This window comes from Lutjanus erythropterus, chromosome 22 (genome assembly GCF_056507025.1).
Source record: "Lutjanus erythropterus isolate fLutEry1 chromosome 22, fLutEry1.hap2, whole genome shotgun sequence".
Lineage (NCBI taxonomy): Eukaryota > Metazoa > Chordata > Actinopteri > Lutjaniformes > Lutjanidae > Lutjanus > Lutjanus erythropterus.
Window position 1 is genome coordinate 1,594,615 of NC_139338.1, and position 15,630 is coordinate 1,610,244.

Consider the following 15,630-nt stretch of genomic DNA (forward strand, 5'->3'; position numbering starts at 1 on the left):
ACGTCTTCATGATTTTTATTTATTTATTTATTTATTTATTTATTTTTCAGTAAAAATGAAAATTGTAATGCAAAAATGATCATTCGCACTAATCATATTGCATATCACTTTCACTATTTTAATCAAAATAACTGCAATATGACTTTTTTAGAAACCATATTGTGCAGCCCACACACACAGAAACATTCACATTTACATGATTGGCCAGGTGAGGTGTGAATGTCAGCAGGGTTTGAACAGTCAGTGTTCTGTCACCTTCTGTGTGAATGTAAGAGTGCAACTTCATTAGTGTCTTTGAGGAGACTTGTGTGCCTCAGTTGCCATTTAATTCCTAATGAGTTATTAGAGAGAGATCAGGGAGGCAGTGGGGTTCAGCCAGGAGGAGGAGGCTTTTAGTCTCACCTTTGAGTGTGGCTATCTAGAAAAATCGAAACACTTGGTATCACTGAGTTTGTTTCAAGTAGAGTGAACTTCTAACTTGACCATAGGTGTGAAAAGTTGAGTGGTTACCTGTCCAGGATGTACCCCAAGTCTGGTGAGCTGGGAGTAGCTGTGGCTCTCTGTCACCTTGAACAGGATAGGCAGGTGTAATGGACAGACAGGGTGACGCTACTTGCAAACATGTTGTTGAACAAGTTGTTCTGTAACAATATAAATGTGTTTTTTAGAACTATAATAGAATTTAATTGGTCAACAGCGATTGTATTTAATAAATATGAAAAAACTAATGTAGATAATGCAGGGATATCGACATTCAACCACGTATTCCACTTTCCTTAATGCCAAAGACACATGAACATGATTGTAGACTGCAGGTTGTTTACTTTGTTATCCATTATGTTTAGCTGTGGTGTTTAGCAGTCACTGTAGCAGCCTCTATGCTGTCCATGCTCTTGGAGGAGGGGGATGGGCTGACTTAATACTTCAAAGTTTTGAGCTCAGGACAGATTTGGGTTTGGCTGTTTTCAAAACTTTTCTATTTAGAAATGTATTGGTGTCTTTCGTGGACTGTGCCATGTGTTATTAGTAGATAGTGAGAAGAGGGAAAGCATTAGCTGTGTTGCATTAGCTTTGCAAGCTAGTGGCTGATAATGGATAAAACAAAAATAAAACAAAAAACAAAATATAGCTTTGTGTCTCAGGTTGGGTTCAGAGGGGTGTACTACGAAGCGAGATTAATGTGTTAGCGAGCTATGTTGAGTCTAAAGCCAGGATTTTCAGTGTCACGAAGGTGGCTCTCTTTTAACCTGGCTAGATCACCATGGTAACTTATGCTAAACTCATAACCTGGTCGGGAGCAGGTTATGTTCAGAGTTTCAGATTAAATCGTCTGTAAAACGCGCTGTTCTTTAACTAATTATTGTCCTAACAAGGTTGTTTATGAGCGATATAGCTTTTAAACTTTTTTCATATTAGAATAAACGGCAGCATTAAGACCACATTTAGTCGATCAGCAATTTTCTGACATCATTCTTCTTCTACTGCTTTATTTGCAGCAACAATGTTGCTTTTTGCCGTAATGTATTTTGTATATTTTCCACAGCTCCTAATTATAACAACTTGATGATTTTGACTTAAGTGGCTTGCGATCGCTTCATTTCATGCGGAAGAAGAGTCAAATGATGCAACAAACCCCCCCTTTTATCTTTTGTCGATCCAGATCATGCAAAGAAAGTCTGGCTGTGTTTGAGCTTGCTTTGTAGTATACCCCTCATGTCTTACATTTCTTAAATATGCCTGTGCACTGCTGCACTCAGTAGCCTCTTCTACACAGCCTGTTCAAGGTGGGACTGTTGCACCTTTATTCCAAAGGGGAGTCATTTTCGTTCTGCCTTGAAGGTAGTAACAGAGCTGAATCGTCGCCTGTATAAAACTGTCACGGCCTTGGCCGTGTCACTAGTTTCTCTCTGTTTGTCCTTGTCCTCTTTTCCCCCCTCCCACTGTCTGTCTCTGTGTGTCTGTGGGCGTGGCAACTCCCTCACTTCCCTGGATTCCGGATCGCATTCATTCAACTCACCTGCTCCCTGCTGCTCACCTGTGATCCATCCAGTAATAGTAGTCTATAACACCAGCTCTCCTCTCCAGTCCTCACCAGATCGTTGTGTCTACCACTGTGGTAGGGTGATCTGGCATAGCAAAATAGGATTTGGTTTGCTGTGATTTTGGTCTTTAATTTACAAACGTATTCCATCAGCTGTATTTAAAGGTATAATTCACCCAAAAATTAAAATTCAGTCATTATCTACTTGACCTCATGCCAATTCAAGGTTGGGTTTATTTTGTTAGTCCACAAAACACTGCTGGAATTTCATAGGAAAACGGTGTTGCAGAATCTCAACAATTGAAGTAAACGGTGACCAGTTTTCAAACACAAAAAACAATTGATTCCACAGCATTGTATAAAATGATACGCTGGGCTGGCTTCATGTTGCCTCTGCTTGGTTCAGTATAAAAATACAAAGGCGAGTGGAGGCAAGCCTTTGTATTTTGCTTTGCTCTCGCATTTTCAGGTAATCATCAGTCTCATGACAATCAACTGACCAGTCACTGCAAATGTAGTTACTGTATGTTGTTTTAGACTGAGCCTAGATACACTGTGTGTTCCATATCCCTGCTGTTAATGCTGTTTTGTCACTAGCTTTCATTTCCAGTCAGACGTAAAGTATGTAAAGTTCTGCCACCATGAGAGATTTTTGGTAAATAATATCTAAGAACTGTTCTTGTCAATGATAGCAAGTGGAGAAACAACACTAACCTTTCCCCTTTGCTCTCTTGTAGCCGCAGCAAGTTGTCCAGAAAAAGTCTGCTCAGGTAAGAGATCCGAAGGATTCTATCACTGCTGTGCACGTAAACTGTACACAAAAAATCCCAAAAATCCAGGCATGCTCACCCTGGTTTGTGCATTCATCACATAAGATAAATTAGGATAAATAGGGGAATTGTTTAGTGTAAAACATGTCTGACCACTTGTGTTATTTGATGTATTGGAAGTTAATGACTATCGGTGCTGCTGCATTCTCAGGTTCAGCTATCAAACACAGACTGCTTTTATATGCAAAGAGCTGGCATGGCAGTGACTACCATGTAAGGTGCTGCCCTAACCATGGGAAGCCATTAGGGTTCACTGTGTTGCCAACAGACAGTTCAACATGGGGACTGCAGGAAACAAACAACCAATCCTGATGACTGATTGGTGGACACCTTAGTCTGCCTTGTGGTCAACAGCCAACCTAATCTCTATTATGGATGCAGATATCTGTAGGCAAGAGACCAGATTTTGATATCAGAAGTGTTCTAATCTCTGTTTTGGTCTTGACCAATCACATTAAGGTGAGCTGTGGTTGCATGCAGATCAGTAGTCTGTGTGGAGAGCATCGGCTGAAATGCAGTCTTGGAACTTAAGTTTAGCTATTTGGGACAGTTTGGCTTTGTATTAGCTTCTTAAAAATGTATCTGCATGTATATGCAGATATCTGTTCATAGAGATTAATTTCCAACTCCATTCTTGCATCTCAAGTTGCTAATTAGACTGTAAACAATAACTGGCACACAGAGGAGGATGTAATGTGCTCAATATCTGTTATTAGTTTATGCGCTGGCTACACCAGCAGCCCCAAACGTTGGTTCTTGTCCTCAGAGGCTCAATTGTCATCCAATTACAGCTGATGGGTTCCAAGATTGCAGCTTTCCCCAAATGTACAAATGTCCTGAAATGCTGCAAACAATGAAAATATATGACCTCAGATAAAATAAGTTTTCTAATTAGGAGAAAGGTGTCTTGTGTTAGTCTATTCCACATAGTAGAGTTGTGTTCTACCACATTAGGGTGTAGAAAGGACATTACTTTGTTTGATCTGACATACTAAAATTCCTAAGAGGCTTTGCAGCACTGATAACAACATCAGTCACAACTGACTTAACAACTAAAGGTTGTCAGGTAAACAGGTTGTTGCTACTCTTTTTCTTATGTTCTTTTTTGTTCATAATTTATGGTAATCATATTTTGGTTCTAGTTTGTTCACATACTAGACTTGTGGTCAGTTCAGGTGATGGTTCTTGTTGTGCTTCTCAGAGGTCTGGAACATTCGTATAGCTGCTGCAGTAACAGTAACTGCCTGTAGCTAAAGCTAATAGTACTGCTGACATTTTTGTTTATGAATGTTGGGCCACATGAGGACTGTGGCTAAAGTCACAAGAAAAGAATGATTTGTGGTCCTCTTAGTAAGTAAATTCTTAGTAAGTAAATTGCAGTTCTTCCATTTCTGACACGGAGAAGATAATTAGATGTTGTTGGTGTGAGCACCTACATCAGAACAAGAATGAAAGCAGAATGGTAATAAGTGAGTGAAACAAGACACAGGACCCCCAACCTCAGCATTCTCTCACACTCCAGGAATCCAGCAGCCTCCCTCTGTTCGCTGGTGCAGGCCACTTCTTGGTGTGAATGCATAACTTGGCTCTGATTTGTGGCTGTGTGGGAACAAGGCTGGGGTAGTTGGGAGGAGCTGTGAGGCCCTGGGAGCTGCAAACCATAAAAATGTCATTTAGCTCTCCCAATTTGATAGGTTGCTTTATCTCAGCCCCACCACCATTAGCCTGTACAAAATTTCAAACCCCTTTCACTCCAGTGCTTAGGGTGGGGTGGATGTGTGACCCAGCCGGAAGTTACAACCTTACACATAGCACAAAGAAGTTTCAACTACTGCTAGCTACCAGATTGCCTGCTTGTCTGAGCCCTGCTCTTTTTTGCTTAACAAACACTGTTCATTGAACAGTATCTCCTTCTCTTGGAGAATCTGAAGACAGACTTACATAGGCTTACACAACAGAAACATGCCTAACTCTGAGAATGATGCAGTATACTACTACAGTACCAGGATGTGATTGTGAGAGACGGTGCCCCACTTCCAAATGATAAACATACACTAAAGAACCATACATTGCATACTATGGCTGTGTTCTATGGGTACCCTCACTTCTGCTCACTAGTCTGATGCTCTCAGCTCTAGGCACTGCTGATACTGCTTCATCCATTGGCATCCAGAGTGATCAACACTTGGCTGACAGAACTGTTTGGATCCATGCTCCAAAGTAGAACTGGGCGATATAGCTGAAAAACCTATCAGGATAGTGAAGTTTCATATTGATTGATCATGTAGGTTGTGACTGAAGACATATTGTGTACTCAAAGGGATGGAAGCAGCTTAAGTGCTAAAAATTTGTTTGTTGCATTATTGCTGGGCGATATAGACAAAATAAAAAATTACATTATACAATATCAGAAATGTGACAATATTGTGAGGATGGCTACTGGTGCTTACATAAAATATTAACCAAATTAGACTATTTTCATAAATAGTCATAAGTATAATGATTAAATAGGTAAAACGAATAACAGAACAGCTAGAACAGTCTAGTAAGTTAAGATCTGTCACAATATCTAATGTCATATCACAATATGATGACAGGGACTGCACATGCAGGGTGGAGAGAAAAAAATATAAGCCTAGGGTCATTTAACTACTTTTGATAAATTTTTGACTTAGAATTGAAATCATGACACCCCTAATTGACCCTTTGCTAAGCCCTGCCTCCAAACAGTCCAATTACTCTGCAATTCATGAGTCTGGACAGTGGAGTCTTTTATGTGGACTTGAAACACAAAGGTACACGTGGGAAATGCATTTGACTTTGTTTTCATCTGGTCTAACATAAGCTGCAAATGTTAGCATGTATGGCTAATTAATGCTAGCTTACTAGCTGCAGTAACTTTATCTCCAGACAAACTTGTTAGATACCACTGCATCTGCATTTGTTCTGTGGGGATTTGAGGAAGAGGATTCTGCTGATGCAGAATCACAGTGGGTCAACAACGATGCATCCCTCTCTGGCTCACTGTCTTAGGTCTAAGCTGAGTTAGCTTAGCTCTTATCCCAGCTATCTTCTGCGATTGCGGCTGGGTGACCCGTCTCAACATCCACTCCACTAATCAACCTGCTGCATTTCACCATCCAGCCCATGTTTGCTGAGATGTAAGCTAGCTTTAGCCTCAGTCTTTTAGCATAAATGTTATGTGCACACCAGCTACATAACTTTGCATAAACACTTTCTCAGGGTTCTTGTTTTAAATCGTGTCAGATGGAAACATTAAAACATCAGCTGGAGACTTCCCAGCTGAGTCAAGTTGAGTTAGTATTAGCTCACATCAGCCAGCTACACTTATGAAATCTGCTTGGGGGTAGTAATTATTTTAGCTGTCAAAATCCACAGTGTGTCAACTACAAATGAGAATCTGCTTTTGCTTGTGTCTTGAAGGAATCAAAGACCTTGTGTTTCAACAATTGCCCCCAATTTTGCGTTAAATCTGCTACCATTATCACTGAAATTGCATAAATGTAGTGTGAGAATTTAAAGTTTAGCAGGAGGTCGGTGCTAGGTGAAGGGTCAATTGTGAGAAAATACAACACTAAGAACTGAGTGATTATGGCATGCTACTACTTACATCATTTTGTGTGAACTCACTATACTTTCTGCAGTGGATTACCATAGTATGCAACAGGAGCTATGGCCTTGGTTTTCAGGGTGAGGCTCAATGATCACTCTCTTCAATTACATCATTGTGTTTTATTAGGTTTCTGTCCTGTGGTTGAGCATAAAGTAGAGATTGTATAAATGGTCAAGAATTCTACCTGCTAACCTACTGACCCTGTCTTTGTTCCAACATGGTCTCTGGCAATATGATTCCCACACCCCCACCACCTCTCTACTGCTCCCATTTGCCTCGTTACACATGGTAGCATTTACTTTGCCTTTCAAGGGTGAAATGTGTGAGCACTAATGAATGGAGTTGGAGCCACAGAATGCAGACCTCTACTGAATAGCTGCATCAACATGGCCTAGCTGATAGCCTAGTGCTATACAGTGGGATGGCTCAGGATTGTGTGACTGCCTTTGAAGATTGAGGATTTGAATCCTTCCAGTCCCCAGGCTTGGAGCCTTAACACTATACAACAACCTGAGGACCTTTAGAAGTAAGACTGGACAATACTGGAATGACATATTGGGGAAAAAAGGGATCATTTAACACCAATGGCAAGTGGCTGGTTGATTTAAGAGCAGCCCACAGCAACCTCCTAGAACAAGAACCAGTCAACACAAAGGTAACAATGACAACAACTCTCAGACATGAACGGCTGGATAACACCAGGACCTGACATCCTGAGGACCTTAAGAGGCTAACGCAGTGACATCAAGCTGTACAAATGAGACATTGACGCACTGATCCACCTAACCAGGATCTAGCAAGGACATTGGGATGTCATTCAGAGTGAAAAAGTGTGGAGAAAGGGAAGGTGATCATGATTGAAGGGGTGGAGTTGCCATAAGGCAAGATAGCATACATGCTGCAAAGCTACAAGTTCCCAGATGTCCCACAGGCCAGTGGGAATTAGAAGAGGACACAAGGAGGTCAGCCATTGCCAAATACTTTCACTAGGACTTAAATGTCCAAACTGATAAGCAGCTGCTGGCTAACCAACCAGACATAATAGTGGCTAATAAAGAAAATCAGAGGGCAGTTGTATGTGATATGGCAATCCAAGCTGATAGTAACATTAGGAAGGAGCATGAGATCAAGAAGATCGACAAGTATCAGGGACTATAGGAGCAACTGGAACAGATATGGAAGGGGAAAGGTGGTCCCAGTGGTGACATGGGAGTATTACCCAAAACTGGGAGAGTGGCTCCAGCAGATTCCGGGTACAACACCTGAGGTCTCAGTCCAGAAAAGTATTTCTACCTCTGGCAGAGACCCCAACTCTCAAGTTGCATAAAACCACTCCACCTCTAGTGTGACATCATGTCGCTCACATCAGTTAGTAATGAAATTATTGTGCATACTGTTCTCCGGTTGTCCGTCCGTACGTGAGTCTGTGCGTCTGTCCTTCTGTCCATCCGTCCTTCTGTCACAGATTTTTGTTTGCACGATAACTTTTGAACGGGTGGACGGATTTGCACCAAATCTTGTGTGCTAACACTCTATAACAGGTACATGAACTGATTAGATTTTGGAGACCAACACTTTCGAGATGGCCGCAAAATGGCTGCCTGACAGACCTGTCTCTAAAAACACACACACACACACACACACACACACACACACACACACACACACACACACACACACATACATATATATATATATATATATATATATATATATATATATATATATATATATACATACATGTATGTATGTATAAACATTTTTAGTGCTTGTCTTAATGTCATAGATTGTCTTGACTGCTTCATTGTAATTTTACACAACTGAATGAGTTGAAATGACATAGACTCTTGTTTGTATTTACAGGAAGAAGAAGAAGAAGAAGAAGAGACTGGAGAGTCTCCAGAGGAGGACTAGGCTTCCACACCATGAAACTTCTACCTCATTCAGCTGTCAGGTCTTTCAAAGGGAAAAGACTGCCTTGACCACTTATTTTTGACTTTTCCACATGTTATTTTTCGCGGTTTCATTTCAGTTTTGAACAGGCAGAAATATTTGGTGCATGTCCGCATCTTTAAATTCCTTTGATACATTTTTTTACATAGTCCATACAGAATGGTGCAACACGGGGGACATCAGAATGAAACCTTCAGTAATTGTACAGCTGCTAGCTACCTATTGGCTGAACAGATAACAGAGTTCATCTCCAGATGTTCTGCCTGTCAAAACAGACAGATCTGGCATGGACAGACATGTCATCAGGTCCGTACAAAAAAAAAACACATACATTCCTCAATGAGAATGAACTAAAACAAACAGAAACAGACAGAGACAAGGAGTAAGTGTGGCCACACCCCACATGTCTGGGATCCTCATCATCTTAAATGAGTGAGAGCATTAGCAGGGGGTCAAGTCAAGTCAATTTTTTTTATATAGAACAGTATCACAAATCACAATTTGCCTCAAGAGGCTTCATAAGCTGTCCTTACACCTTCAATTCAAATAAGGTTGCATGATTCTGAAGACCACCTTAGTAATGAATGCAAATTAAATGCACTCACAGTGCTACTGCAGTACTGTACCTCTCCCTCAGAGGCAGACACAGATACACACACACACACACACACACACACACACTCTTTAAAGTTGGGCATACACAGTACGATTTGCCCGTTGTTTGCCAGAACGTTCCACAGGAGCCAACTGGCGGTTTTATTTTACATTTTACAATTTGTGGCTTGACGCTCAGACCACACAATGTGAACACATAAATAGTGAACTTTGGTGTTTAATCACAGACAGTTTACTCGTACAGTAGGAGTTGGAATTAACATTTCTGAACAGTCGTACAGTGTATGCCCAGCTTAACACCCTCAGAGAAACTGGAACAGCCTGGTGTTGTCATACAGAGGTGTAGAAATGTTCTGTTGTATTAATGCTAATTCAAAAAACAAGCCAACACCCTTGACTTGCCCACCCTTCACCATAAACTGGTGTTAGACCACCAAAAACTGGGAGTCACAGAGAACCCTTTCCTCAGGGCAGTGGTTTATCCATAATGTTGGCTGATACCCACTGAGAAAAACAGCTTGCTAAAGTTGTTAGCATTGGCTCACATTGAACATTAGCATCAGACTGAGTTTACATATATCATCATCTTTCCATGTCTTCTTTGGCTGATAATATGCAGGGAGGAAACAGCAGCCACTGCAACATGGGCTGAACCTGCAGTGCAGTCTGCTTGTAATCTTTTTGTGAAATAAGTTTTAATTGTCAGTATATCTCTAGTAACCATGGTCAATGAGCTTAATCAAACCTAAATTAAATCTATAACTACACCTAAACCAGGGGCCATTTTAGAAAATCCCTTCATTTTAATTATAAGGGACAAAACTCAACTAATTATTGTTATTCATCCTAATGTTTTATTAAGCATAAATTATTAAGCAATATATGAATGATTCAGATAGCAGCTTCTCATCTTTAACCAATGACTGTCACTTTAGCCACCTAAAAATTCCAACATTAAAGATTGCTTGTTAGAGACACCAGAGTCTTAGTGTTTTATAGTTTAACATGTCAACATGGTGGCAAATCTTCACTAGTAAATGATTAGGTGATTGAGCCAGAAAGCTCCTTCTTGAACTTTCATTATACGTCTAAAACAAAATCAATGCTGAATTCATTTTCAGATTATAGTTTAGGGCTGTGCTAATTAATGTTGAGTTTCTAAGATAACAAAAATCAGAAAAAAGACTGAATAAGGGATCAGAATGGATCTCAGTTGGTTAAACAAATCCATCTAGAATCTAAACCATTACAGTTTAGTCAGACAACGTTAAAGCTTTAAATGATCCATAAATAAAATCGATCACTGTGATTGTTAACCTTCATCAACATGAAACTGTTAATTATTGATCATAATTAATTGTACACATCCTTGACCTGCATTTAATGAGACTGTATTGAACCATCAAATTACCTCCATGTATTATCTCCTCTACTGCACATCCTTCATCAAAGGGGCAATCTGCTTATTAGAATGATAACCATTGCTTTGAAAATTTCCATGTTTGATATGTGTCCATGGTCAGAGAAATATGTAAAAGCGGTGATTAAGATTAAGATTGCAGACAGTTCTTTTAGTTTACTGTCAGAACCTCAACAAAAGTGATAAAGAGTGCAGTGCCAGTCAGACCAGCGGTGCCTCAAGTATGTATTTAAAGCTTTAATAAGGTCATGACTTGACCCAGTATGCTTGATAGACCAGAAGAACTCTGCTTTGCTCTCCCTGTTGTTGGTGGTCTGACACATCTCTTTTTATTGGTCTAGAAAATGACAGAACCTCTCTACATCCTGTCTGTACACCACTACCGCACTGTTTGACACTGCATCAGATGACTGCATACCATCTGTTCACATTTATGTTAACAAGCAATTTGGTCTTTGTGCAACATAGCTTTAAAACCTTGACTCCATCATTGATATCACACTGCAAAAAAACCTCAAGAACAAAAACCACGAGAACAAAGCACACATTACCTCATGACACACTTGATACCTGGATTTAGTGGCAGCGTGACATTAGATGACTCATCTCACACTGTAACTTCAGGGAGCCTTACACATTTAGGGAAACCTGATAGTATGTTTTCTGGTCACTGATATGCAATATCTTCTCCTGATTTCAAACTACCTCTGACTCAGCATAACCAGCTCATGAACACTGCTGCTCAGCACACACAAACCAATGCGCCGGAAGGCAGTGTGCGCTCATTTATTTGATAATGTGTTGTAACTTCACACAGAATGCTAAAGCGAGGTTATGGCAGTTGTTGTCTTGTCATGGGAGAAATTGTCTGCAACTGTTTAGTTACATTCAGTCAGGTATAATTAATAATCCACAAAGAAGCAAAAGGCAGGCATGACAGAGCCATGTGCATCAACATTAAAGGAAACTATTACAGCTACTTTACGATATCTTTTTCACTTGTGACCATCTTTCCTGCTGGTTATGACAGACCAGACAAGTGTTTTTACAAGTATCTAACCCATCCCACAGCCCACTATTTTGTTACACCACATGTGAAACCAAGATGCAGAGTCACGGCAGTCAATCTGGGCAAAAACTTACATGATTAAGTTGGAATTCACTCCTACACAAGATGAAGAGAGTTCCTTGAGATGACGTTGACACAAGAATTTAACAGTTAAACTAAAGATGTGTTTCTTTGACCATGTGTCTACTTGAAATGTCCTCAAAACCTTCAGGCATCTATGAAAATAAGACAAGAAGAAAATTTCCTTTAATTGGAGACAGACTCTAAAGCCTACGGCCACATTTTCAATTGTAAATGTTATATCATACTGAAAGTAATTTCTTTTTTGTAGTATCAGTTTTCTTTTTGGTAAATATGTTACTCTTAAAAATGTTTTTAAATGTGAATGACCTTATTTCTGGGGCTGTCCTGAATTCCCAAAGCTTCAGCAACCAACAGCTCAACAGACGACAGAGGCGGGGGGGAGAACAAATCACGGTGCATGTGCCGTCTTCCCCTCTCTGACCCACTGGCTGCGTCAGTGTCACTTGTGCTGCCAGAGGTTTGGCGGTCTGCATCCAGCTCACACTGAAGCTGCTGTCACTCTGTCTGTCAGAGACGACAGAGACAGATCGAGTCTGAGGCTGGTGCAGTGTTTCCAGCTTGCACTGAAACTGGCGTAGTGCCTGGTCTGAGAGAGAAACAGGCAGGCCTGCTGGTCGATGCAGTAGCAACTAAAGCGCAAACAAACAAAACATTGGCAGCATAAGTTACACTGTATATACATACATATATGTAAAATATCTCAAGAATTTTAGGCTATTCCACAAAATACAATACATATCTTGATATTCACATCTTCTTGTAGCTGTTAACTTAAGTTAGCTTTTCACAGAGCAGCTCTTTTATGAAGAGTACAAGAAGACACTGTAGTAACGTTACATACACAGACTTTTTATTTTTCTGTGGCAGCAAACACAACACCTAGCCTTTCAGTAACCATTATACTGCAATCTGACCTGATCTACACACTTTATGACTGACTGAAGTAAAGTAACTGCTCCTCAGCAGCAACCAGTGGAAACACTCAGAACTACAATATGATAATATAGTCATCTGCTATATCGAACATTAATTCAAACTCAGATAATTAAAATCAATATATTGCCTGGCCCTAGTACAGCCATTAATATCAATTGAATAAAATTACTCTTATTAAACAAGGGTATATTCTAAAATAGTTTCCTTTTAAAAAATATATTATAACATTTAAATATAAACGTTATAGTTAAGTTATTTTTAAGATGCTGCCTTTAGAGTTTGTCTCCCCCAACACTCATGCACTTGGCACTGACATCCCTGACATTTTCTTTCTTAAGAGATTCAGAGAAAATACCTAGTTTCAGTGGTCTGTTTATATACTTAAAACACAAAAGCAGCTAACCTATTAAGTACTGTTTTTTCTCATTTACCTTAAATGTTACTTTGTATCTCAACATTGTATTGAAACATGTTTTTCATTATCTGCAAACTGGGACTTCTTTTGACAAACTGTTAACTTGAATTTATTTTGTACTGATTTACACAATGGCTTAATAAGGATCAAGTGTTTTTTTATAACACTAAATGATATAACTTTTTTTTTTTTTACTTTGAATATCTTGAGTTGTTTTTCCTGAGTTATGTACTACCTATATATGTACAGTACCTCAAACAGACTGATCAAATGGACTCGCTGACAAATACCTACCTCCACTCTTGAAAAGGAATGACTTCAGTATGACTTACATTGACCTGATATGATCTATATCAAGACTGCAGAAGCTCCTTACTCAACGTTTTGCATCAGATCAATCAAGCTTCCGATCTCAGTACATTTGGATTCTCACCTTCAAAATGACTGTCAGGTTTTGAAACACATATGTTTGGATTTTGTATATTGTATTCATGAATATGTTTTCTTGTTTTTAATTAGTAGATATTGATATACTTGATTAGCTGTTTTGTGTACTTCACACAAATGTGATTTTCTTTTCTTGTGATATGGTTAAACCAGATGTATATGGAATTGCTTCTTACATAGTCATGGATTATACCATGTTTCTCCTGTCACCATGGTAACCTTTAAAGTTAACATGGTATTTTGAACTGGGCCAGAGGTAGAGCCTCAGAGGAACTATGTTGATCTGGTCAACCTGCCTTCACCAGCAGCACCAGTATGGAACAGTGGCAATTTATCAGAGGTTGTGGTAAACTCTCACTAATCAATTGCCTGTGATTTGGTCCTGACCTCAAACTGAATGCAAAGCAAATTTTCAACCTTCTTTAATCAAGTCTGACTGCACTGTTTGTTCAGTCTGTTTATTCATCAAAAACAGCCAGTGTAATAACTGTACAGATGTTGTATAGCTGGGAACTAGCTAGCAGGGATGTCACAATACCAGCAGTTTAGTAGTCGATACCATTACCAGTGAAATTCCACAATTCCTGTTCTACAATTTGATCTAATTCTAAAAAACAAAAACAAAACAATAAATCCCACGCACATATGATGACTGGAGATAACAGACAGAAAACTCACTGTCTATGATTGATTTGCCTTGATAAGTTGGAAGTGTTTCCTTATTTTATCTTAAAAGTTCAATAGCACCATTTCCAATCTGATTTTACTAATTCAATATTAATCTCAGATGATCCGCATTGAACTCAAAGTACTTCCATGCACACCTTGTGCTGTTTTTCTTTTTGACAAATCAATGTGGAGCTGCTGCTGCAGCAGCAGACTAGAACACTTGTAGCCCCATCAGGTTCAAAAGAACTGCATCCCTGGTACCTGTGGTACTGAAGAAAAACAAGTACTGTTATGTTTTCAGAATTCTGGGATCAACTTGGTACTTCTTGTGACATCTCAACTACTGTTTCTCATTCACTCTGGTCATACAGGAATAGGCCTTTTCAAAGTAAGACATTTTCATGTGTCATAGCAAAAGAACGCATCTCAGTAATAAACGGTTTCCATTAAGTCATTGTTAATGTTATTAGTAACATTTCCTACTATGACAAGTCAGGAAGTATACTGTAAAAAGGCCTTTATAATAATATTTTAGACAAGCAGATACAGCAACAGCACTGGAGTACACTTCATCTACACTAGTAGTGACAAATTGGTAAAATATTTGTTACCTTCAATAATTAACAATGTGCAGATAATGCTGTTTCTAATAATCTAACCAATCCAAACAGAGAGAATCACAATCTGCTGTTACATTAGTTAGTGAAGAAACACTGCATACACTGTGTGCTCCTGCTGAAGCAGTCTGATCAGTGGCTTTGAACGAATGGCTTTGAAACAGAAAGGCTTTATCATTAGAAGAATCGTTAAATACCACACCATCCATCAGCCAGACAGACTCCATGTAGACCTGGTCTTAAACATGTGATCTGTATCTCTGTATCTCTTGTTAATGCACAAAATGCACTGCAATCAGAACGTGATTGGACCCAGACAGTGTATCCAGATACAGAACACATGATAATACCAGGTGTACATTGGGACTAACTGACCACTGAACTCAATAAGCTCCTTTTGAAGTTTGTCATTTCCTTCAGTGATATGGACTTGAGTTCAATGGAGTATGAAACACCAGCTGATGTTCTCTGGAAGTTACGTTACCTCGCTTTTTGGCGGAATAACTGTAGAAGCCACTGTTGATGAGCTTTCAGCTCTGGGAGTCTTAATGAAGTTGAAGTTCTCTTCATGATTTCATGTTCTAGTACAATCAAATACACAATACTACCTCGAGAAAGGCCTACTTACCTCATTTTCAAACTTAAATACTGTCTAAAATTCAGGTGTCCGAGGGCATATGGACAACATCTTAAAATGTTATATATATACATACATACATACATTTATTTTTGTGGGGAATACATTTTATAAGACTGTTTTTCTCTGTGTCTCAGTCACCATTTGGTGAGACTGGACATGTAACCTTTCAGAAGAAATTTCCTTACCTTATGCAATGTTTTGTAGTTAGCTGTGAGGGGTTTGAGAGATTTCCGAGCTCTCCCTCTGCCTTGCTCCTGTAT

At 39.4% G+C, this 15,630-nt stretch overlaps 1 protein-coding gene across 2 annotated transcripts in view; it reads left to right on the forward strand.

Moving 5' to 3' along the window:
* The window catches only part of hmga2 (high mobility group AT-hook 2), a 73,716-nt gene extending 63,151 nt beyond the window's left edge, over window positions 1-10,565 (forward strand). Inside the window, exons 4-5 of one of the 2 annotated variants that reach the window (XM_084711349.1) lie at window positions 2,779-2,811; window positions 8,369-10,565. In XM_084711349.1, coding sequence (XP_084567475.1) covers window positions 2,779-2,811; window positions 8,369-8,419 — 84 coding nt within the window. In that variant the 3' untranslated portion in view covers window positions 8,420-10,565. The remainder of the gene's footprint in view (window positions 1-2,778; window positions 2,812-8,368) is intronic. The other variant, XM_084711350.1, reaches the window with a different exon arrangement.
* Window positions 10,566-15,630: the final 5,065 nt, after the last annotated feature.